This window comes from Centruroides sculpturatus, unplaced genomic scaffold (genome assembly GCF_000671375.1).
Source record: "Centruroides sculpturatus isolate CEXI.00-Female unplaced genomic scaffold, Cexi_2.0 scaffold921, whole genome shotgun sequence".
NCBI lineage: Eukaryota > Metazoa > Arthropoda > Arachnida > Scorpiones > Buthidae > Centruroides > Centruroides sculpturatus.
In genome coordinates, this window is record NW_019385099.1 from 228,347 (window position 1) to 254,969 (window position 26,623).

General features: G+C 27.8%; 1 protein-coding gene and 1 long non-coding RNA gene across 3 annotated transcripts; one reads left to right on the forward strand and one right to left on the reverse strand.

Moving 5' to 3' along the window:
• Positions 1 to 936: 936 nt before the first annotated feature.
• On the reverse strand, positions 937 to 11,929 carry LOC111634672. Its single transcript, XR_002758259.1, has 3 exons — positions 11,627 to 11,929; positions 10,190 to 10,405; positions 937 to 1,097 (listed from the first exon to the last, which is right to left on the reverse strand). It is a non-coding gene; the product is annotated as an uncharacterized LOC111634672 (long non-coding RNA).
• LOC111634671 (protein rhomboid-like) lies at positions 8,201 to 22,971 on the forward strand. Of its 2 annotated transcripts, none has more exons than XM_023379505.1 (7): positions 8,201 to 9,104; positions 11,522 to 11,716; positions 14,604 to 14,746; positions 14,910 to 15,022; positions 15,498 to 15,598; positions 17,085 to 17,139; positions 22,197 to 22,971. In XM_023379505.1, the coding sequence occupies exons 1-7, from the start codon at positions 9,054 to 9,056 to the stop codon at positions 22,427 to 22,429; spliced, it is 891 nt and encodes a 296-aa protein (XP_023235273.1). In that variant the 5' UTR covers positions 8,201 to 9,053; the 3' UTR covers positions 22,430 to 22,971. The 2 variants fall into 2 exon arrangements, with proteins under 2 accessions (XP_023235273.1, XP_023235274.1); XM_023379506.1 differs by lacking the exon at positions 8,201 to 9,104 and adding an exon at positions 11,311 to 11,431.
• The last annotated feature ends 3,652 nt before the right edge of the window (positions 22,972 to 26,623 follow it).

The window sequence follows — 26,623 nt, forward strand, 5'->3', positions numbered from 1 at the left end:
AGACTTCGGTAAATTCCTAACGGGGCCCATTGTAACGAATGGTGTGAAGACGTGATTATCCATATATCAGTTTGTTCCATGTCTATGGACAGATTGTTTCAAGACTTACAAAGTAAGGGAGACTGACTTATTTATGATACTATTAACTGAGTAATGACAGGTGGAGACCAACACTCCTCCCCGAACTGGACCAAGTGATTTATTAACGAAGAATTCGTCACATTCTCGGAATTATTCACAGAAAAATGCCCCTCCTTGTAAATGAATTCATCTATAAAAAGAGAGTGCTTTCGCCAGATTTTGCGTCAATTATTCCCAAATGCATATTTCATAATTTATCTATGCCTGAAATAACTTTTAATATTTGCAAGAATTTATTATGTAAAAATTTTTATGAATTTTTTTACTGTCTCTAGTAACAAATCTCCTGCGAAGGTATTTGTACTGTAGTTAATGCAATACAATTAAAAATTTTAATTAATGAACAGTAATATTAACATTCTAAAATATTTATCTACTGCAAAATAGAATTATCTGTAGAAAATTGACATTTTATAAAAATTTTCAAATCGAAATTCATTAATAATAAACTGTAGTAAGTGTGTTAAAATTTACGTTAAAATGATTATACATAATTAACTTCCAAAGAAAAGTAATAATTATAATAAAGAAACTTGAAAAATTCCTTAAACCCTGTAAAATTTCTTTTACAGGGTTTCTAGACTGAATTCTATCAAAAGGAATTCTAGACTGAATTAATATCAATATTTTAAAATGTTTGCAATTATCTATATTATTTACAGACAATTACATGTAAATAGGGACTCTTTTAGCGTGACGTGGAACGTATAAAGTTAAAGAATCCAATCTGAATAATTTAATAATCTTTACTATTATTAAATTTAGACAAATGCTGATATTCAGGAAATTCAACAATTTGATATTCTCCTAAACGTCTGTAACAGACTAGCATTGAACAACATTTCGGACATTGTCTATTTTTGTCTCGTTTTCTAGGAATACGTTATAGTCATACTTCCTGTCGAAGAACGTCTGTACCCAACTCTATTCCAATCTTTGTGACTTCATCTTCATTCCTATGTAATTGATAGAAAATGTTCTCATCAATAAAATAACTCATTTCCATAAAAGAAAAACATTGCTAATTTAGTATTTTGCACATTTTGTTAGACTAACTCTTAACGTTATTAGTTACGTTTATAATATTATAAATATAAAATTATATTGACGAATGTTAATACTTTCTATTATATATTACGTTGGATAATTTACTTGAAAGAGTAAACTTTATCTTTGCAAATTAAAAAATTCAATGTAATCGAATACCTATTGTATAAATAATTTCAAAACATTTAATTCAGATAACGTTATTAGAAACTTTTCGGGAAATGCAATCTTTAAATCGTTTGTCCCTCATTAAAGAGGTGTGATCATTCAAAATGTAATCTATACCTTCATTAAAGATTAACCAAACTCTCTTTATTCAAGATTAGTTTAATTAAGATTATATACTAAAATAAATACAAGCAAATACTTTATTAAAAACTACACTAATTTAAGTATATTTTAATATAGATGTCATAAGAAGTTACAATACTGTAAATCAATATATTGTGTAATTATCTTCAAACATAGATACAGTACATCTTTAATATAGTTCATGCTCTAAATTTTTTCATTCCTTTTTGTTTTCTCATATTATTGTTTTGTTTATTTCAATATAAGACAGTATTATTTTTATTTTTGGAAGACTTCCTACGCGTTATTTACTGTTAGATCTTCCTACGTAGAGTTAGAAATAGATTCCAAGTCAAATAATATTGACCGAAAATACAGAGCCTTTTTGCAGCTTTTTTTTTATATTAATTATTTTCAACTGTCTGTTTGTATACAGAGCCTTTTTGCAGCTTTTTTTTTTTATATTAATTATTTTCAACTGTCTGTTTGTTTGTTTCTGATATGAACTAGCGCGCAATTTAATCGTTTGCTTTAATTATTTATTCCAACTTTTTTTGTAAAAATAATGATATGAGGAATTTTAAAGCTGCAACGAGATTAAACATAAGCGATGCAATAAATCTATTCCAAAGTATGATGATAATGATAAGTAAATATTGACATCTAATAATGATAATGGCTTTTCAGATTTGACAATTAATGAATATGATCCATTATGAAATGCATCATATTCAATATCTCGCAAAAATATCACTATTAAAAAAATACTTGATAATAACTTATGTTAGAAAAGAGTAATCGAGCCAATGTCAAAACACAGAACAAATACATTTTTTTAGATTAAAATAATATCTGTTATGTTTAGTGTGTAATATCCAATACATTTTATGTTTATACAATTAGATATACATAGAATAAACTAGATAGGGATTAGGAGTTGAAGCTCTTTTATTAAAAATATGTGCTTTCTTCTGTGCATTTATGCCCCGATATTTATCTTATTTAACAACGTCTCTGTTCGAACATATACGTTATTTACAAATTTTGTCCTNATATATTTATACTAGTAAATTATATTATAGTGCTTAAGATAATAATCACGAAATTTAATTTATAAATTTTATTGAAAAAACAATTGATGATTATTTTAAAATCATAAAAATTAATTAAAAATTCTATATTCAGAAATTGATGAAAATATTAAAAGTATGTTATATAAAAATGAAAACGAATTATTAATAGGTTCTATCTATAAAATAAAATAAACTAATTTTAATATTTTACTGAAAGTTTGTTTTGAAAGTAAAAAAAAAAAAATTATGTAAGTAAGAGAGTAACTTACTTAAAAAATATTTTAAACGAATAAAATTTTTCAGGATAAATTGTTCTGCGGTCAATGCTAATTGGATTTAAAATATTATCAACCTAAATAATAAATTTTTGGTGGAGTGAATTTAACGCTACTTAAAATCCTATTTTAAATTACATTTTATAAAGTTAAATTAAAATTATTTGCAGTTACGTTGGTATAATCAATTTTGACTTATTTTCAGAGCTGATTTTTTCCTTATTAATTTAAAAGACAAATTATCGAGGTTAATAATGATTGATTTACTAAGTTATAAGAAACACAATAAATTATATTATAAAGTATAACTTATATAATTTCAACTAGTTATATTAAGAAATTAAATATACAGTATAAGTATTATATTACACATAAAAAACACATATAGAATATATATGCAATAGCTATATAGCCCATAAGCAGTGTGTAAATATAAGTTAAATAGCTAAGTTAATATATCGTTATAATTGATTTTACGTTTTCCAATTTATCTAATTTAAATATAATTCCACAGAAAAATGAAAAATTATAAGCTTATTATATGTCTCGAAATTCCACTCAATTTTTATAGCTTATCACATAAAAATGAAAGGATAAAACTTTCAATGTATTAGTCAAATAATTTATAAAAAATTACTTTATCATTATTATTACTTAAGTGTAATAAGTTAGAAAAGTTATTCTTTGTTTATAACAGACGTATGAAATAAATAACGACGATAATATAATAAAAAATAAAATGAAACTTAATCTTTAGCATTGTCAGTTACAAGATTAAAATCTCTTAAGTTTATATAAATTGAAAATGCGATAAGTATATTTTATTATAAAGTCGATAAATTATATAATAGAAAATGTAAACAAAAAAACAAAAATAGTAATAAACTAGAAACTGTTTCGACACACAAGTGGATTTGTGTAGACAAGTAGCTAATGCAAGTAAGTTATGTAAAACTAAATTATACTTTTATATTATACTTAGGAACATAATTAATTGATAAGAATAATTGTTAAATCATTAATTTTTGTTTCTTCTAATTCTCCCAACCTCCTCGTTTCATATTAAAGTAAATATGTATGTAACATTACAAATTGTCTTCAGATCTCTATTATGAAGCCATTTTCAAATTTAATTCGGCGAAATCGTTATTCGAAAGACTGAAAAAGAAGAAAAACTGACATTAAAATAGAAACGATGGATCTTAAAACTTCTTTCGGGAAGAGATTTATTATAAAGATATTGCTAATAGATAATTTAAATGTCACAATTCCTTCAAATATAACACAAAGATCTTTAATAATTTTGACAAAAGAGATTTGTTGAACATTTCAGCAAAAATTAAGTTCTTCTTTAGGGGTTAACGAACTAAAACAAACTGCTTTTGATTCAATTTGCACACGCCTATGTTACTACAAATGAGTTAAGTATTAATTGTATAGGGATGGATCTGTCCCAGAAAAGAATATTATCAGTTCGATTAAGTAGATACGCTTTATAAAATTAAATATAACAAGCAAATAATTGTTTCGAGAAACTAAATTTGTTATAGAAAATTATATAGTTAAATTATTTAATGTGAAGAGTAATTATATATTTTATAAGCAAAAACATCATAAATTCAGCTAAATTTTGTTAGTTGTTTATAAAATATTTTATTAATTTCTCTCAAACTAAAAAATAAATTATAAATTTTTTTAATTAGTTTTCTTTAAAAGTTTATTTTCTAATTCATTCGTTGCAATTAAATATAAGTTACGATCAATCAAACTTCAGAATCTATTACCGTCATAATAATTAAACTTTTTAATTGAATTAATATTTAATAGATAAAATAGCATTATTAGATTATATTTAATTAATATAATGAATCTAAAATGTGTATGCATATTTACTTTATTTATTTATTTTAGATATCCACAATAAATAATAACATTAAATTAAAGCAATAGCAATTTTTATAAAATATAAAATAAAATAATTTCATTATATATTTCAATTAGCATAATTTATTAAAACAAAGTTTTAAATAAATATTCCAGTCTTACAATATATGAAATAATTTAAATATTAAAATGTTTATATCTATTAGTAATCAATTAGGCTATGTAAATTCTATTATTTAAATTTAATGTATAAATATAAAATATTTGTTATATAAAACGTACGTAATTTAATAAACTATTAAGAGATTTCCAGAAATCAAATTGTAATCATGTGTAAAAGACGAATTGGTCAGTTGATCAATCATGTTAGGGTCATTTTTCCGCTATGGGAGACTAAATCTGATAAATTAAAACTGACGTTTCGCTTCCTTCTATATTTAACAATGTTTCGCTATACGCTCAAGAGCATTTTACCAAACATATTTATATATAACAAATTCGACTGATAATCGAGAGTTCAAAATACGTTGAAATTTATAATGCATGAACTTATAAGCGATTTTTTTCTGCTACTAACATGAACTGCATTTTTGCCATAAAGTGTTTTATTAGTATAAACATGTAAAAAAAAAACTAAATATATTTTATTATATCATAAAAGGCATTAATTCTATCGCTAACTTTAGAAATAATTTTGGAAATACTGTAGTTAAAACAATGCAGATCAGTTGACAAATCAGTGAATACCGAAATCTTTTTGTATATATAAAAACTTATTATATATATTTATACTAGTAAATTATATTATAGTGCTTAAGATAATAATCACGAAATTTAATTTATAAATTTTATTGAAAAAACAATTGATGATTATTTTAAAATCATAAAAATTAATTAAAAATTCTATATTCAGAAATTGATGAAAATATTAAAAGTATGTTATATAAAAATGAAAACGAATTATTAATAGGTTCTATCTATAAAATAAAATAAACTAATTTTAATATTTTACTGAAAGTTTGTTTTGAAAGTAAAAAAAAAAAATTATGTAAGTAAGAGAGTAACTTACTTAAAAAATATTTTAAACGAATAAAATTTTTCAGGATAAATTGTTCTGCGGTCAATGCTAATTGGATTTAAAATATTATCAACCTAAATAATAAATTTTTGGTGGAGTGAATTTAACGCTACTTAAAATCCTATTTTAAATTACATTTTATAAAGTTAAATTAAAATTATTTGCAGTTACGTTGGTATAATCAATTTTGACTTATTTTCAGAGCTGATTTTTTCCTTATTAATTTAAAAGACAAATTATCGAGGTTAATAATGATTGATTTACTAAGTTATAAGAAACACAATAAATTATATTATAAAGTATAACTTATATAATTTCAACTAGTTATATTAAGAAATTAAATATACAGTATAAGTATTATATTACACATAAAAAACACATATAGAATATATATGCAATAGCTATATAGCCCATAAGCAGTGTGTAAATATAAGTTAAATAGCTAAGTTAATATATCGTTATAATTGATTTTACGTTTTCCAATTTATCTAATTTAAATATAATTCCACAGAAAAATGAAAAATTATAAGCTTATTATAGATTTTTTCTGTATAAATTGACTAAATTTCATTGAATTTTTACTACAAATTAATGCACATTTTAGTTTTTCATTATACAGGCCTATTACTTTTATATCTGTATAATAAATATTTTAAATTTTTTTTACTAAATTAATTTCTGTGCTCCGACTACTTTTCAAATCAATAAAAAATTCACTGAGCTTCTAAAAAAATACGCGAAGACGGAGATTTTATATTTGTATTCAGTTTGGAATGAACAGTTCTGTGCCAATCTGGTTGAAGATGTTGCCGTGAATTTTAATCGATGTTGTTACACTACGAAGCTGAATTTTAATATCAATATTATGTGACAATGAAATGTTTAGCATGTCAAAGAGATGGAGAAGAAAGAATTCTTCTTCTTCTTTTTTTCTCTAATCTTTCAAAAGTTGCAGAAAAATTCGAATTTTTTTACAAGTGAAAAATTTAGTTCATTATCAGTTTATAGCAAATATTAAATTCATTTATGGACTGACTATCTTTTAAACTGCATATATAATTAGAATGATCGGTTTATTGTTTAGTACAAAGGAGTGAATAGCCTAGACTTCGGTAAATTCCTAACGGGGCCCATTGTAACGAATGGTGTGAAGACGTGATTATCCATATATCAGTTTGTTCCATGTCTATGGACAGATTGTTTCAAGACTTACAAAGTAAGGGAGACTGACTTATTTATGATACTATTAACTGAGTAATGACAGGTGGAGACCAACACTCCTCCCCGAACTGGACCAAGTGATTTATTAACGAAGAATTCGNAAAAAAAAAATTACCCAATTATAATGTTGGTTTTTAAATGAATGATTTTTACGAATGATTAATTTATTTATACCGTTAATTTCTTGAAATTTAAATTTCTGAGAGTCATTTCATAACATTAAATAATGTCAATATTTGTTGATATTTTTACTAGAGAACTTTATTAATCATTATTTTTAATAAAAATGAAAAACAACGACTAACAGGATTTACGGGAATAAAATTGAAATCGTATAAAATAAAGCAGAATAAATGGTTTGGCATTTAATTAATATAGAAATTAATTAAGACAGTTAATTTAGAAGAAATACAAAAGTACGTAAAATAAATATTTTGAAAGAATATGATTTCCCTAGGATTGAGAAACGTCCATGAAGATTTTCATTATAATTGTTTATTTAATAATCAAAAAATGAAAATTCCAAGGTAAATTTTTATTACAAAAGCCATTTTTAAAATGAATATTTATCTCATTAAAACATTTAAGCGTCTAAGGTTATGTATTTCTTGCGTGCAACGCTCGATTTTAATTCAGCGTCTAAATATAATCTAATGACAGAAATGACAAAACAAATGGAGGTGTCGTCTGCAAGAAAAAAAAAAACGACTAAAGTATAGGGGAAAGCAGTTCAAGGGCGAAGTCTGCGCATTCTTCCTTCCGTAAAGAATTACGTCACTTGCAAAGGTATTTTTTCCATAATCGTTAACTTAGTCACGCGAGTGACTGATTGTATATTTTATAGTTATAATTATTGATTTGCCAAAAATGATAATGCACGAGATACAATTCTTAGGTATTCGACGTGCAGTACTGAAGAGTGCACATATACAGCTGGCTGTTTACGAAATTCTTTCAAGTGGAGAAAATAATTCCGTCTAGTTTTTTTTTTTTTTTATATAAACCTGTTAATTGGCATGCATTTCATGCTTCTTTCTTTTCAAATAAATTTCCTTCTAACAACGACCAATAAGCTCCCATCTATTTTACTTTACAAACTTATCATTGTCATTTTCCTGGGATTTAATTTTTAATATTATTTTGCATTTTAATCTCGATAATGGGTTTCCACTAGAATAAATCCAAAAATAATCGAAGAAAAGAACAATAAGCTAAGAAAATTTATAATAATTATAATGTGTTGAAACCTCAAAACGTATGCACGGTGGAACCGATGAAATTTACCAAACTGCTCAAACTGTAAACGTTTTGTAATGTAGCTAACGGGGATTTATTGGCATTTTAAAACAGGAAAAAACTAAACGCCTATTTGTTGATGTTATAACTGTAGGTAAAACTACAAAGTTAGCCAGCGGAACAAAAGTGCTATTGTGTAAAATTAAACGATGCAACTTAAATACTGAAGAGAGATGTAATAGTAGATATAACGCTATATAATTCGACGTGGAATTAGGCACAGATGTTTTAATGGATATTTCTGCCAAGGAGAAACAAGGCTAAACGACGTCGAGTCGTGTTTCGTGCGGGTCGTAACAAGAATATGCAAACTAAATTTTAGGCTAATGGTAGTCGTTCATTTGAAATTTATATTTACAGTATAAATTATTTTCACACTGGGAACATAAAATCGAGTAAATAATAATTTCCGTTAGATTCGAACGCACCCCATCGGATTTTAAAAATTTTGTGATCGTTCTTGTTAAAATCCTACCTCCGAAATACGTATACCTTTATAAAAATAAGGTTTCCTAACACTACGCGGTCTGTTCTCACCTTCCCGTGATGCCCCGCACCCTCTGGACCACACACAGTAGGTCAGGTAGTGTAGGAAGAGGGTGGAGCTGGTGAGACTTCCGTTAGTCGAGGTGACCACCCACGTGCCAGACAGGAAATGACGCAGGCCACCACGTGCTCAGTCGGCTTGTACGTCAGTTCAGTTGGCAGAATGACTACGTGAAGCGAGGACGCATTGCCAGTCCCAGCATGAAGCAAGGCGATGGGAACTGCTGTGTGGAGCTAGGCCGGGTGACATGGGTGAGTACGGCTTGTTTTGTGCGATTTAATTTTATCTCTTCTTCATTAGTTGCTCAATTTATTTTATTTAAACGCCGTACGTAAGAAATATTACTAGATTAAACGAATCGTAGCGTATTTTAAACGTACCGTACGCTTAATCGTAATAATTTTGGAAAGTGTTCCGATTGGAGAGTAAAATGCGTTATGATTGAAAAATTCCAATTAACCGATCTGTAGGTTCGTTAGTAGATTTCCTGTAAAGAAAGTATCTATAAATCTCGGAACAGTGGACACGTTCCCTAGGGGTCCAGCTGGAGCAGCTGCCTACCTTTCGGCAGGTGTTAAGCTAACTTTCGTTGCAGCTTGCTTCTTTGTGTGTTATCCCCTAGGCCCCTATTAACTTGCCGGGTCCCTAGTTTTTCACTCCATACAACCGTCCCTACTATTTATTGGGGCCACGTGGCTATTAGATACCCCTATTCATCCCCCTTCAACGTTCTTGAGTCTCCATTTGAAGGTGATGGAGCTTGCAACAAGAAAAACGACAGATCGACAAAATAGCCGGGATAAGAAGTTGCCAATTTAGTATGACTACTTTGACATAACATTTTCTTTTCACGCGAAACATAAGAGGCAGATTTTTCTAATTTCAATCGATGATGATACCAACATACGACTTTTATTACTTATATTATTAATTACAGTTTCATAATCGTATGATTTTCTGTTTTGATTTTTATACAAATACGCAATATCGGTATAAAAATCAAATAAAATTACTACACAAAAAATTTAAGAGTAATTCATTCATTAATAGACTAATGTGTTAAAGAATCGATTAAAATGACTATATATTTTATTTGTCCTAGTTCTGTGCAATAAATTAGATTATGGATAGATCACCGTTCTTTTATGTGTAGTGTTTTTTATGTAGAACTATCAAACGCATCATATTTTTTATACCAATTCTTAATTATGATTTTAATTACACTTTAAATCTACTCAGCATTAACAGTTTTATACGGTCGTAAAAGTTTCTGGTGCACGAGCTAGCAAACGACCTGTCCGCCATCACCTAAGGCAAAGAACCCTTTTCCACTTACCATCTGCTTTGGGTCCAGAACGGCTGGCCCATCTGTTCCTCTTTGCTTATCGACAATAGATATAGTTTTGCTTTGTTCTCATAGAAATCATGCTGTATTTAACAAGATAAAAAATCAGAATGATGATGTTATTGAATAATTGAGTATCGGCTGATATATCCAAAAGGAAAAGTCTGATTGTCGGATAAAGGCAATCTTGTAGACGCGAGTCACAACCTACAGGATTGGAATAATTTTCGATTATTACATATTCATTCACTTACATTCGATTATTTCAATGCAAATAATATTGCATATTTTCACAAATATACACTAATTAATACTGTATTTAATTTAACCAAGGAAAGTGACACCGTCTATTTTAAAAATACATTTGCAAATGTGACATTACGAGATTTTTTTTCATTTTTTTAGAGATGATAAATCACTGAACCAAATGATGAGTAATTTTATTTTACAATAAGATATGCAAAGCATTCGGAATGACGCATCTTTCTGTAAAGAGATTAAGTTTTTACAAATAATTTGCATAAACCATTAGTCAAAAATAAATAAATAAAAAAAGGAATAAAGGTCGTTTAGTTTACAGCATTCAAAGACAAGTAAATAATTGTCTTGCGTAATCGTTACAACTCGTCTATAGCAAAAAATTAAACAAATACAGATTTTAAAAATATTACCAAATACGATAATTTGAAGACAAAAAGATTTTCCTACGTATTATTTTAGGTTAACCAGATAAAGATTTACTTTTCAGGTTCTAGGTCTTACGATTAAATCTGGTCAAGCAATTTCGAAAACATGTTTAACAACGAGCGAGTTCACATTTCTTATTTTTTTTTTCTGTAGTTGTACAATTAATCTCGACAATATTAAGCCCATATTACCAGAAGCGACTTCTAACGAACCCCTACAATGCTCTCTTTGCTACAGACGGCAAAGTAAATGTGTATCAGATACACATTGTTTATCCCCAAGGAAATTGTCGGAAGGGAGAGAGAGAACACTAAAGGCAATTAACCCGATCACCAAACCAGTTTGTAAACTACGCTAAAAATCTATCATCCAATAAAGTTTTTTTTTATTTTTTTTTAAATCGCAGTTACATATAGAAACGAACATGGAAATAAAGTAAAAGAATGAAAAAATACGGTTAAGCGAAAGAGGCGAAATGGCTATATCACCTAAACCGACATTTGCTAGGAGGACACCTGTGCAGTATCATCGCTACTTCCTCGCGAGGTGCATCCCATTGGTTCTGATCGGGAAGCGTAAAGTTGCAGATAGCCGCTTCTGTAACAGAATACTGAGTGTTATTTTCCTATATTACAGATGAGGCCGTTGCAGCCTTTGTATAGGCTCCCAGATGTGGAATTGGTCACGACGACATCGCCTAGTTTTTTTGGAAGGATGGTTTATGCATTAACTCACACTTACCTCAGTGACGAACGAAATCGAGAATATTACGCCGACCGTTACACATGTTTTCCTCCTCCCCTATTTGTCATCGTCGTAACTCTGATCGAGGTGAGTATCCCACCTTCTATACCTATTTCTCACTAATTAAGCCTAATTCAATGAACCTATTTATTGTCAATTTCGGTATTTTCGAATTTATAAAAGCTAATTGCTTTTCAATTTCCGTCACTTATTATTAATCAATTTTATAATTTATGCGTATTAAAAATAAAATAGATAATAATTACATTTGTTAACTTCAAAAACTAAATAAATCGATGACGAAAAATTTCGAATTTATTCAAATTAGAATTACAAACGGTTCCAAATAAGCAATAAATAATAATATTGAATTGTAATAAGTATTTTTAAATATTAATATTGAACATTTTGGCCCATTTTTTCCTATTATTTAATCACTTATTTTAAGAATTCGGCAGGAAAACCTATTATAAAATTAAAATGTGCTATCGATTTTAACGAAAAAACGCCACGTTACGATCTATCAAGAAATTCTACGTACTTAATGTAACAGTACGTAGACGTTGACGAATCGACTACTTGATCTATCGATAGAAATAGGTCTACGTTCTGTTGTTATTCGACGAAAAAAAATTATAGATCTTTATTCTTAATTAAATTATGCAATTAATATGAGGTAACGTATTTCGTTCTGCAATTTCGCAATATACAAGCTGGAAGAGTTGGTATGTAGTACTTTGGGTGGGTCCAGGTGTGCGACCAACGAAATGTATCGGGATTGGGCGTCCGTCGGAAACAGGAGATATGGACCAAAGAGATGTTTGGGTGGACCACCTGTCGTGTGATTTGGACATCCGCATCCCGTTGGGACGATTGACAATGACATGTACGTGTAGAATGCAACAATGAATTCGTTTGTGATAGTAAATGGATGGGTGATGGCTATGTATTTTATTTACGATTTTTGGAATCCAACTTTTACTGCTTTATTTATAGTTACTGTTGTCACTATAACATTTAAGTACCCATCTATAAATATCACGAACATGCTATTTACAAAAAAAAAAATGAATATGCGTGCACACATTTTCAGTTAATTGTATATGGTACACACAAAATACATATACGAACAGCCACGTATACATTTACATTACAACATAGTATACAGTATGTAAGAATTATACACGTATGCGTTTTTATTTTTTGCGTGTACATGCTACGTATAAATAATAAAGCGACGGAAATTTGATATATAGAAGATATGAAAACGAAAGGGATTCGACGTGTTAAAAAAAGAAAACGAAAACAGACACATGACCTAAAATCGGAAAACGAACGATTGTGCTTGCCGCACCTTGAGTTATTCAGGCATCGATGCACAGAAAAAAGAAAGGCCAGCTTTTTTCTATGTTCTTACAGGATCTTGTTCTGCTGCGGCAATCTCTTTTAACATTAAGCGTAACGTTGCTCTACCATAAAAATGACGTTTTATTTCTTTGAAATAAAGCAAAATTTTAAGGAAATTTATTTTATTATTCTTACTTCTAAAAAAAAAACAAGTAATCTACTGTTTGCTACACGAAACAAGAGCGGAGATCATTGACAGTTTGGGTGCCACGAGACGTGTAGGCCAGAATCTTTTAACTTGGGCGGTGTTGGCACCGAATTGATGGGGGCGAAACGCTCGGAGACAGTGACGTCATCAGGTGGAGAGGTGATAGGTCAAACGCCGGCGACCCGCGCGACCTCTTCCTCTTCGTTAAAGGCATCCGTAGCATTTAAGGCGACCAACTCCCTACACCGCACGCTAATGATACGGGAGACAATAGGGATATCTGACAGACGCCTGGATGACGCTTCGAAAAACAGAACCATCTTCGTTTGAATGCTTGCCAAATTCTCTCCCGTTCATAGTTTCTTTGACCTTGAACGTGTGCTTTTACCTTAGAAGATGCTGCCTTTGTATGGACGGCAACGTTATACCAAACCGTGCACGGCTTGTTTAACATCGATATCGAAATTGCCAGTTTTCTCTATTTTAAACACAAAATTCGAGACGAAACATCGACTTAAAAAAATATATTCATTTACTTCTCGTTTTCTAATCGTCGATATTACCGATTGGTCGAAAAATCGAGACGTACTATATTCAAACATTCTGTGATGTACAACGACGGAACGCAACACAAAAACAAGCCAGAGATTCAGCTGTTTTCAGAGAACGTCGTCCTCGTCTATATTTACCTCAGCCACGACTGGGTGACGTTTAAGGTATATTCTAGCAACAGAATGCTTGTTCGCTCGAATTGGACACGAAATGGACAGGATACAAGCTTAAAAATCGTATACACTAGTCCATTATATAGTTACATAAATGTAAATTTTATTATGGACAATGTAGTGGCTTAAACTAACTACCCCGCCCAATTAATAAAATGTCTGTGTTAGGAATTCTTCGGTCCCGTGTATAGATAACCAATGAATAATTTTTAAAACATTCGAATCTGTAGTTTAAAAGCCAGTGTAGTCGATGTTTTATTGCTTACGTAGCGGCCACACGACAAAACAGGCAAATTGATCATATGATCCGCGCTCGTCTAAACTTGCCCTCACGTGAGTTTCAGAAATGTGCCGGACACGATAAGAAGTAACTTTATCTCTTTACACTAACGAGATTAACGGGATTCGGTCATTGCTATTTGCACAATGATGTCAGAACTGAATTATATTCAATGAATAATGATGTCCTTACCGCAGTTTTTGTCATTAAACACTATTTTAAGTAGGTCGCTATATATGTGTGTGTACTTACAGAAAGGCCAATAAAAATTACGAAATGCTAATTTTTTAAATATTTCTATAATTCCTATAGAGTTTCACGTACGTTATATTCATATATAACTGTACAATTACTACTTATTGATATTAATTGCGTGTAAATGTTATACTGAAGCACGTTTCTCTCCCATTGCAGTTAGGTGTCTTCACTTATTACTCAGTAACCATGGGTGAGATTACGACGACCAGCACAGTCCCGATCGATAGTTTTTTTATTTATCGTCCGGATAAAAGGACTGAAATTTGGAGGTTTGTCTTCTACATGGTTCTCCACAGTGGGTAAGTAATAAGCTTCTTTGTCATATTCAGAGTAGGTCAAGGAAAAAAAGAATATTGTTAGATAGAGTACAAAACAAAACTTGTTTCAAAGTCGTTTCTTTTAATTGGAAATTTTTCATTTTAATTTTTTAAATATACTTTTTATCTTGCTTTTTTTTTATAGGTGGCTTCATTTATTATTTAATTTACTCGTTCAAGTACTAGTAGGAATACCGCTAGAAATGGTGCACGGATCCATCAGAATAGGAACGGTTTATATGGCTGGTGTAGTTGCAGGTAATTTTACGCATTATACATATAAAATAATTGATTTTAATTGTAAAAATATTAAATTATTAAATAGCTTTATTTAAAATGTTTTGGCGCCATCTGGTGTCAAAAACGTGCATGATTATATAAATCTAAATGCTCCATATAATTAATTAACTTGTAATCAATATAAAATTAAATGATATTATGTAAACATTCATTTTTACATTAAAAAGTTTAAAAATAATTAAAGAGCAATGGTTTTCCAATTAATAAGAACAAAATAACAAAAACTTATTTTTATCAAAATATTTTTCAAATGTTATGAAAATAAATAAATTTATTTTATTACCAAATTTTACCACTATAAATTAAAAAAAAAATTTGCAATTAATATATGCCTTTTTTTGCTTAATTTTGGAAAAAAATATGTGCTTTTAACTTAAAAATTAAGATTGACTACAAAATTAGAAAATAAAATAATAATAATTATATTTTTTAGGTTCACTTGGTACCTCAGTCTTTGATACAGATGTTTTTCTTGTTGGTGCATCTGGTGGAGTTTATGCTCTCTTAGCAGCTCATTTAGCAAATGTATTATTGGTTAGTATTACAACATTACAATTTACCAATTCCATTATATGCTGTAGTGTAACTGGAGAAGGGCTCGGGTGCACGGGTTCACTTACCCTTGTAAATAAAGTAAGAAAAATCAAATAAGTACAGGAAAAAGCTTTGAATGTAACAAATGCATTTATAAACTTATATATATAATATCCAAAAGTTTGGATATTATATACATGTTTCTAAATGCAGGTTTGCATGTTCTAATTCAATCCCTCTCCTAATATTGGTTCTAGTTACATTACTGATTATGCATATTAATTTTTAGAATAAAAATAAATAAGAGTCACAATTTATAATCAAAATTAGAATTGAATTTGTTATTTCTTAAACTAGCATACTGAAATCATAATTTTTTTTGGGTAATAATTTTGGAGATTATTCTCATCTTCAGAAAATATTAACTACAAAAATTCAAACAACAGAATGTAATAAATAATTTTTGTTTATTTGTTAGCATAATACAATGATTAGGACATAAATAAGAAACATCTAAAAAGCAAAAAAACTAAATCAAAACAAATTATATTTTTGTTGATCAGTAATGATTGCAACAACAGTAATGAATTAGATGTTATCCAAAATTTTCTGTGTTAGTGTAATTATAATATAATGAAAAAAATTTAATGGTAAATAATAGCAAAAATATAGTATAAAAATAGCTCCATTTGTACTTGAGAAATAAAGATATGGCTTATTAGTACAAATTGGATATGTAAAATGAAGTTTTAGTGTAAAAACTCTGTGCAATGTAAACAGTAGTAAATTATTAATTAGAATAATAATATATTTAAGACGCAGTTCAAAAATGGAAATAATGATTAAGCTGTTAAGTATTAAAAAATAAATATAAAAAAATAAAATCTAATAATTATTTTTAACTTTGTATTTTATTGTTTAACTTCTTAGCTTTTTTCAGAAGTTAGTGAATAAATTTCAAAAATATTTAATAAAATAGATATTATGATGTTTACACAAGAGCTATATTTTGATTAATTTAGAGGATGAAAATATTATTCTTTGAAATAATGCATATTACTTATTTCAACTTGGTGTTTATTAAATTGCTTTGTATAAAGTATAGCAAACAATTGCAAATTTAAAAACAAAAAAAATTTAAAAGTAATTATTTTCAGTTATTTTTATATTTTGTATTTATAATAAAATATAAAATTATTCAGGAATATTTATAGAGCCAAAATTTGGAATAAAGTCATGTCATAGACTAAATATTTGCAGATCTTCCAAATGAATTTCTAATTTCATACTAAAAAATGTATAGATAAGAATTTAATATATTTTTTTTTATCTTTCCAAGTTTTATAGCTCATAAATGATTCATATATTGAGTTGTACTTTTAAGACCTAACTATATATGAATTTTATTAATTAATGAAATTTATAAGAAAACAGATTTGTTTATGAATTCTTCAAATTGTAGAATATATTTGTTTCATTTTTTCAGAATTATAATCAAATGGAGTTTGGAATAATAAGAGTGATAGGAGTTATAATTATTGGTAAGTAAATATTTGTGAAAAATTATATATAGACTTATGTAATAATCTTATTCCTACATATTATTTCTAATCAAATATGAAAAAAATCTAATAAAATTAATTAAGTGAAATTTAAAATACAAATCAGAAAACTAGTTGTTAAAAATATTTAGACAAAAATAATCTAATCTGATACTTAGTTCCTGATTATAAAGGAATAACATGTTAAAGAATAAAAGCGTAAATAAAATTTTTAATTTCTTTTTTGAATATAGGTCTTGCTATTTTGGATGCCAAAATAAAAATTTTTCATCTCAATTAAAATATAATGTAATGATAACAGTAAATATGAAATTTGACAATAAAATAAGGTAAAATACATAAATTAAAATTAAAAAAAAATTTAAAAATGGTACAAATAAAACAATTTTTCTACAAATTTTTGTATATGGTTAAAATATCTATTCATATAAGAAGTTTAACTATTTAGATTGAATGTTATAAACAATTTTATAATTTCATTAGATATTTCAAATAAATTTGTTATAATAAACAATTCCACACCACTTTCTTTAGGAGCAAATAAAATTTCAAAAATGTTTCTGTATTTTCATGCTAAGTAGTAGCTCATCTTCAGAGGCAGCATGAAAAAACTAATGTGAACGTATCCATAAAATTTCAATAATTTGAAAACCATTAAACCAGTCTACATCATAGTGTTTAAACTTTAAAAACACATTATGACAATAACCAAAAATGGAGAAGATGCATTATGAGTTTAGTGAATGAACTCTGTACACCTTCTACTGTGTACTTTGTGAGTATTGTTCTCGTGTACTCTTATGTCATAGATACCATTTGTATGCATAAGAAAGGATTTCTGCAATTTTGATATTAACTACTCATTTGTGTAGATCTTCCTTAAAAATCCAGAGCCTCTCCTCCTCAGCTGTGTTCTCTTTTTCCCTAATTTCCTACTAATCTAATCCATACGAGTTTTATGCGAGTTAAATTTATGCTATTCCTTTACATAAAGAGCTGTAAGAATGAAGATTAGATATTTTTCCTCAAAAACATTTATAAATATTTGAAAGTTATTTACATCTTAAATCAGACTGATTTATGGTTTTATAATGAGTGAAAATTTCAATGAATTTATTATAAATTAAAAAATTAAAAATTATTTTATCCAGCTTATTTTAGTCAAAATTTCATTCCTTAGTGGATAAAATAAACAGAATGAGATAGTGCCTAAGACACTTATTTTTTCATATTTGATTATGTAAAAAGAAAATATATTTTACATTTAAATAATATCACCCATAAATTAGATGTTATGAATTCTTCTGAATTGTATTTGCATATTTATATATAGGAATTTTATTATGTAAATAAGCTACAAGTTAGTATGGAATAAATTTTGATTGAAGAATTTAAATGGTTACATTATAGAAACCTTGAATGATTATATGAAAATAATATGAATTGTCAAAGTGTATAATTTAAATTTAATGATAGTAAAATTTTTGAGTAGAGGTTTAAATATTTGGCATGTTTAAGACAAATGTAATATTTGGCAAAAATAATCTTTAAATGATTACAAGTATATTAATAATGTTCAATTGAATATGGTAGGCCTATATATTTCATTTTTCTATTACCCTTTATATATTTTTTCTTTTCTTTGACTTACAAAGGAAAGAAAAAAGTAAAGTTATATTACTCTTATATCTCTTGAATTAGATATGCTATAGTAATAATTGTTAAATGTTAAAGTTTTCAGCATTATTGCTGCTGATTGCTATTTAGTGTAAGAATATATATTTAATTTCTTTAGCTTTTGGTTAGAAAGTAAAGAAGTTTTGAAAAATATTTTAAGCAGATTTTTCTAGAATTAAATTAAATTTTAACAATGTAAATTTAACTAATTAATTTACTTAACTTTACAACAGAAATTTTACTTTTTATCAATAAATTATTAATAATAATAATTAATTACATCAGAATAATTCTAAATTATATTTTCACCAACAATTAATTTTGTCATTTCAAAAGATAATATAATTTTAACTTAATTCTTAAGTATAAATCAAAATATACCTGTTAAGCTCATGAAAAGGTTCAAATTTTATTAAGTGAAAAAAAAATCAAAAAGATAATGTAAAATTGTCCAAAATGGAAACCTGCCTAAACAGAAAAAATTCTTTAGAACAGAGCAATATTCTATGTTAAACAAACTTGTTCAAAATGGAAACCTGCTAAACTAGAAAAGGTATTCACTAACATGCTATTCCACTTTACACAGATTTTACTGTATATGAAAAGTCTTTTTATTTATAGAGAAAAATGAAAATGAGTCTTATATTCTTATGAGTCTTAAATGAGTTTTAATTATTCTGATAATTACTTCATTTTGTATAAATAAATAATAATTATTTACATAAATAGTCATTCTTATTTGTGTATAAAATTTGAATAATAATAAAGTAATGAGTGAGTTCAAGAATATTAGATGAACACACACTAAGTGAAGATTATATGTATTGGCAAAATATGACTTGGCTTCTATGAATAGATTAACAGATGTGTTATTTGAAGAGACTAATACTAAGAAGAGAGTAAAGATACAGGGAATCTGAAGAATAGTGATTGAATAAGGAATATCTAACATGAAAAACAAAAGATAAGATAGCAAACAATGAGGAGATCTAGAGACAAACATCACATGGTCAATACATTTAAATATATTAAACTTCTATAGTGAAAAATGTTAGATTGTAAAGCAGAAGTAAGATTAAGAAGATATAATTGTTGAATTAAGTAATGTAACTGGAAGTGAAATGAGTTAATGTTAAAATACAGTAAGCTTAATATAATTGTAGTAATTTCTTAAAACTGGATATCTGTAATCACTATAATACCATAAATACCTTTAAAATCCAGTACAACATTTAATTGAACAATGACATATATATACTGACAAATGTTTTTGATTCTAATAGAACAAACCTGAAGAAGATCCAATCAGGATTGAAAATGTTTGTCAGTGTATTTATTTCTTGTTGTTAAATTAAATATTTTACTGGATTTTAAAGATGTTTACGGTGTTATAGTTAATATAATTAGATAGCCTGTTTAACGTCAACAGAGACAATATATGGATGGAACAGAGAGAGAAATGATTAGTGAAAACAGTAGTTGATATTTGATGACAAAACATAAATGAAATATAGAGTTCAAAAATTTAAATATGTAAAATATACTTTGAAGATTTAAAATTTGAACTACAGTGGTACCTCAGGATACGAAATTAATCCGTTCCGAAACTGAGATCGTATCATGAAAATGTCATAAGGTGGATCATCTTTACCCATACGATTACATGTAAAACCAAATAATTTGTTCCAACGCGAAAAACATACTCAAATTAAAGCCAAGTAATACATTAAAAAAAATAACTGTAGTAAGAAAAACAAATGAAAAATGTGAACTAATGTAACGTCGTATGGTGAGTTTTTGTTCGTATCGTGGAGCAAAAATATGTTCGAATTTCATGTCGTATCCTGAAAATTTTGTATGCTGGGGCGTTCGTAACCTGAGGTACCACTGTACTTTATTCCAAAATCCAAAAGACATAATTATTGAATAGTAATTATTTTTATTTATAAGTAAATAATAATAGAAAGAACTTACATAATTATATTTCATATTTTTATTTGCTAAGATTTGATAGAAAGACATCATAGTATCTTCAATAGGCTCAGTTTTAATAAAGTTTAGATATGAAATAATGAATCATATTTATTGATAGAATTTTGATATTATTAACAAATATAAAAATACTTATTTGAATTAATATTTTGTTACAAATGCCACTATTTTAATATTGATAATTTAAAATTATATGAAACCATTTTTGAATATATAAAAATATTAGGAATATATGGCAAAAGTATTTATTCTAACTGTCATGTAGCAAAACATGACAGGTTTACATTTACATTCATATGTATAAATCAAAGTAAAATTTATGAAGTTTAAATTTGTTTTTCTGTTGACTACTGCTATTTTGACAAATTGAAATATTGTCTCTTCTAATACATTTTGCTATTACAGATATTTTTGATGTTTACATATTACTGTAGAGTTAATTATTTCTGAGAAAACTAAAATTTTTGGAATAAAGTTTGAAAATTAAATTAAGTGAAATCACAAATCTGTTAAAACTTCACAAGAATTTTCAGTTATAACTGCAGTGCTAAATAGTTGATCACATTCTATTTTCATATCATGATAATTATGAAATTACAGTACATAGATTTTCCTAGAAATAATTTTTTAACCTTTTAAAACTAATTATATACCACAAAAAATGTAATACAGTAAATCTTGAAATCAGTTCTTATTCCAATTAGTTTTCTATTGAAATCTTTTGTAAAGTGAATTTTATTTTAAAATTTCTAAAGTTACTCAAAAATGTCTGTCAATGTCAGTGGCATCACTTAATCTGTTTATAACAAAATACACATATAGTATTTTATTTTAATTGTCAAATTAATTTTTAAATATATTCATTTTTCTATGTTAAATGTATAAATAAATACTTGTTCAAAAATATGACATTATTAATAATGTATATATCTTTAGTTAGATTACTTCTTTCTGTGAAAGCACTATAAAAAATCCAATGTAAAAAAGAATTTTATTAGAAGTATTTTAAACTATCATAATTTAAAAATAATTTTATGCATTTTGTTCTATTTTCAATTATGTTATTTACTAAATTTCTAATAATTTGTTTATTTATAAATTAAGAAATAGTATTTAGTATATGGTTATTAAGATCTTTTAGTTGTTTAATTTTGTTAATAATATAATTTATTTGTTAATATAATTTAGAACATAGTTTCTTTTTCTATAACAACAAAGAATATCTTCAAGGTAGTTAAAACCATACTAATAGTTTTGTATAGTTGTATAATGATATTAATAAATGTATATGCATGATTTGTTTTACAAATGAATAATTTTTTGTTTGATTTTTCAAAGTTCTTACTTTATTTATTGTTATTTTACAGCTAGTGCTGATGTTGGTGTTGCTATTTATGATCGGTATGCTGGCAATCAAGAAGGCACTCCAGTTTCGTACGTGGCTCATCTTACTGGTGCATTTGCTGGATTGACAATTGGATTGTTAGTGTTGAAAAACTTTGATCAGAAGTTTTATGAACAATTATTATGGTGGGCAGCATTAGGTGTCTATGCAGCATGCACTCTTTTTGCTATACTTTTCAATATTTTCAATTACTAATGATTATCATCAGTATTGAGATATTGAAATATTTCCATTGTACAGTTTGTGTGGTGTGAATTTTTTACGAACAATGCAAGCACATTTGCAGTGTACAAAGCAAATTATATATATGTAGCTTAGATTTATTTATTGAAAAATTTAGATAAAAGTCAGGTCATGATACCTGTATTTGTACTCAGGTGTTTATATGTAGTCCAGGATCACAAATGTGACCCTATTGCACTGTTAATCTCAGGTCATTACATGGCATATTGTATATTGTCTAATGTATATTGCCAGTATAAGTGCTCTCTAACTAAGTCACCATTTTGTTTTTGCAATACACGTGATATTACCAAATTTGAATACTTGTATTTTATACATTTAACAGATTTGAATTGGTGGTGGAGAAAGACGAGTAAATGACCTTTTTTTTGTAACTTTATTTTTTACATGTTGTCTCTAGGAGAATATAAATTGATGTGTACACCTCTAAGAGGTATTTTTTTGTGAAAAATTTATAGAAATAAATGTCCTGACATTTTGTACATACATAAACGATATGGTTTTTAAATTATGTAATTTGTATACAATAAATTAATTATTGATAAACAAATATGAATAATTTTGTTCTATAATGATTCACTTTCTTTATAATTTGAAAATAATTGCACTTGTTTGGTATATATTTTCAAAGAATACACTTATACTAAGAATATTCTGAAAATTTATAGAAAAAGATGATTTATACCATAATTATCAAGAAAATATTTCAATGTATTTTTTATCACATTCAATTCACTTCAAAATCATAATACAAAAATCAATCTGTAAAATGAATTCATTAATTTATGAAAGTAACTTTTAAATTAGTTAAGTGTTAAATTTATTAATTTAAAAGTTATAACAATTTATAACTTTGTTAAGAATCTATAATTTAAAAATTAATTTTGGTTTAGAATTTTAAAAAATAAAAACCTTTAGTATCATTATGGTACTGTAGATTTACAAAAACAATTTGTATTGTTTTTATAAATTGATATTCTTAAGTTTTTCGAATTAAAAAAATTTCAAAATAATATTCTAGTATAAAAATATTTGCTTCTTGACCTAAATACAAATACAATTTGACAACTTAAAAATACAACTCAACTCTCTGGCATGAGAAGGGTTAACTAAGTTACTTAAAGTTTGAGGTTTTGACAGTTTCAAAAGAGTACATTTATTCACTTTTTTAAAAAATAGGTGGTTTCTTTTAATATATAGTTTGATAATGTTTATATCTACAGGTATATGTTTTATTATCTAAATTGGGTTAATGTCCAGATACGTGGACCATCATGGCGGCACTTCCTGTTTCAGTCTCGAAACCAGACGGTTTGCAGACGACGTGTCACGTGACGACGCGAGCGAACGGCGGAGGCTGCTGCGCCGCGGCAGCGTCGGCGGCTGTCATAGCGCCTCATCGCTGATTCCAGCAAAGGAAACAGTGGGGACGCACATTCTAACCTAACCTAACCTATTCTAATAATATAATTGGTAATAATTATGCTAATTTATTAGAATAGGTTAGGTTAGGTTAGAACGTGCGTCGGTGCGTCACGTGACACGTCGTCTGCAAACCGTCTGGTTTCGAGGCTGAAACAGGAAGTGCCGCCATGATGGTCCACGTATCTGGACATTAACCCTAAATTGTTATGAGTGAACAGTGTTATTCTATAGAAAAAATTTTGGCAATTATTGATTATTTATATAAAGTGATTTAAACTTTTATTATTAGAAAATAGTGATTTTTTTTCTATAAATTACATTTGTTATTTTCTACATACATTACATATCTTCACGCCCATTTCCCAGAAGGGGTGGGCAGTAGGCAAGAGGGTCACCCACATACGTTCATCCATTTATCAGATTCTTGCAGACACTCATATCTGCTACTTTCGTTAAAAGAAAGCATAAGAGAAATACAAGATTCTAGTAGATTCGAGATTTCTAGTAGTAAATATTGAGTAAATATATTAAATATTTTGTGTGTCTACATTTAGGATTTCATACCAAATATGTATCATGTTGAAGACAGTATGTATCTTTTTCATTCGATAACTACAAGAAAGCCTTTTTTTTGCATAGAACGAAGTACAGTTATACCCTAGAATCCGAATTCCCGCTACAACGAATGATGTTCTTTAATATTAATCACAATATCCGAATCATATAATGTAGTATTACAAATTTACCGAAAGGCATTTCAGAAAAATTCAAGAATCGAAGAGGTATAAAATAGAAATTGAGGCTTACGCCGTACCCACTTTACAATTATTTCAGTGGCATGGTGTTTATGTTTTGCCGTGGTTGTGCAGTATAGTGATTTTGCGATAAAAGATTATACTGAAATTTTGCTTTATCATAAAATTTCGTTATAATCTTACGAGCTTATTCTTAATAGTTAATTAAAGTAGGTTAATACCTCGTTCATTTATTTGGAGTGGTCAAGGTGACATCCGACCGCTCTGGAGGACCCGGGATTGAATCCGGACGGATGGAAAAATCTCCAAGAATTTTTTGGGGGTTGGTCCGACCGGATATGTCGGGCCCCGTCCCCCATCACCCGGCCGCTCCATTGTGGGCCAGGACAAATGCATAATGTGTTTGCTAAAAGATGCCCTCTTTGTGCCCACAGGGTGGAAAGAATTAATTAAAAATAAAAAATACAAATAAAATAAAAAGCAAAAATTCCTATAAGAGAACATTGTAAATATTTTGAATTGATTAGGTAGGCAAGTTACCATGTTGGCATAATTTTTTTCCACACATTGTACAGTACGTGTGAAAAAAAATTAAGATGACATTGAACGTCAATGACTTCAACCAATCACCTATTTCAACTGTCTGCCAGAAGAAATGATTAGTAATTGACGCAACCGTTGTTTACTCTGGTCTTAATTTTGGTATCCGTGAGCGTTAGAAGAGTGTAATTCGTTGAAATGATTATATTGGCCTAATATTATTTTACATTAACAAAATATCATCTGTATTTATCTTAATAGAAAATATCCTATATCAACCTCAACAAACGATCTAAAATTTTCTATTTCGATCATCTTACGTATGACTTCAAGGATATAACCTCACTCTACAGAACGAACGAGCCGAAAATCACTTCGATTTTCGCCCCGTTAGCTCTCGAAATTTTCCTAATGCCTTGATTCCAGCTTGTAAGTTTTCAGCGTCAGCAACGAGCGATGACGCGAACGGCAAAGATGTCGAATTTTGTTCCATTGAAAACGATATAGTTTGCTTGCGTCTCCTTTGCATAGCAAGCAAATGCTAGTGGTAATTTCAAAGATTAATTTCTGATTTTAGCTTAATTGTTAATGTCTTTTAATGCAATGAGAACGAACATGCGTTCATTCCCATTACAATAAATTCTTTGTGATGTAATAATTCCTAGAAAATAACGGTATTTAAACCGGTTACATATTTAAATTTTAAAAAATAGAAAAAAACGCAATTTGTCCTTTATTTTTGCAATGCCCGTGTCTCATAAAATGGCAGTGAAGAATTTCTGTACAAACGAATTGTGTAATTTTATATATCAATTTTTATCTTTCTTCATAGAAAGCTATGGTTTACCATTACATATTTTAAGTTCTAAATTAAACTAAGTTTGCAAATATTTATAGTCAATATAAGGACTATAATTTTTAAATCAAAATCTAAACAATATATACAGAATTTTTAGTTATTAAGCTAATAATATCATTCAGTTTTATATTTTGTGGTGGGACATGATGGATGGAAAGTTAGAAAGTAGTGGCATTAATCACTTTTAAGTAGCCTATCCTTTAATCCAGTGGTAGAAATCTTGTAGAAAATAGTGATACAATTGGAATAGATTTTATTGTTCTAACGTTACATATACAGGATGTTCGAAAATTATTCACCCCATTACATATACTCATCAAAATTAACCAAGTAAGATTGGAAAAAACCGATTGCAACAGGTAATAAAGCAAATGGAAAAACTTTACTTTCCCTCAATAATCCTCAACATGTGCATCATTTGTTGCACGAACAATGTCCAGTTTGTGTTCGAACTCTCTCCAAGTGTTCCTGATCATATCAATTGGAATCGTCCCGATTGCCTGTGTGATGCATTCCTTCAATTCCTCCACGCTCGATACCTTTTTACGTACACACTATTCTTGATAT

Coding starts and splice junctions, on each gene's coding strand:
- LOC111634671 (XM_023379505.1), top strand. CDS start 9,054: ATGAAGCAAGGCGATGGGAACTGCTGTGTGGAGCTAGGCCGGGTGACA. Junction 14,747..14,909: donor TACATGGTTCTCCACAGTGG/GTAAGTAATAAG, acceptor TTTTTTTTATAG/GTGGCTTCATTTATTATTTA. Junction 17,140..22,196: donor GATAGGAGTTATAATTATTG/GTAAGTAAATAT, acceptor GTTATTTTACAG/CTAGTGCTGATGTTGGTGTT.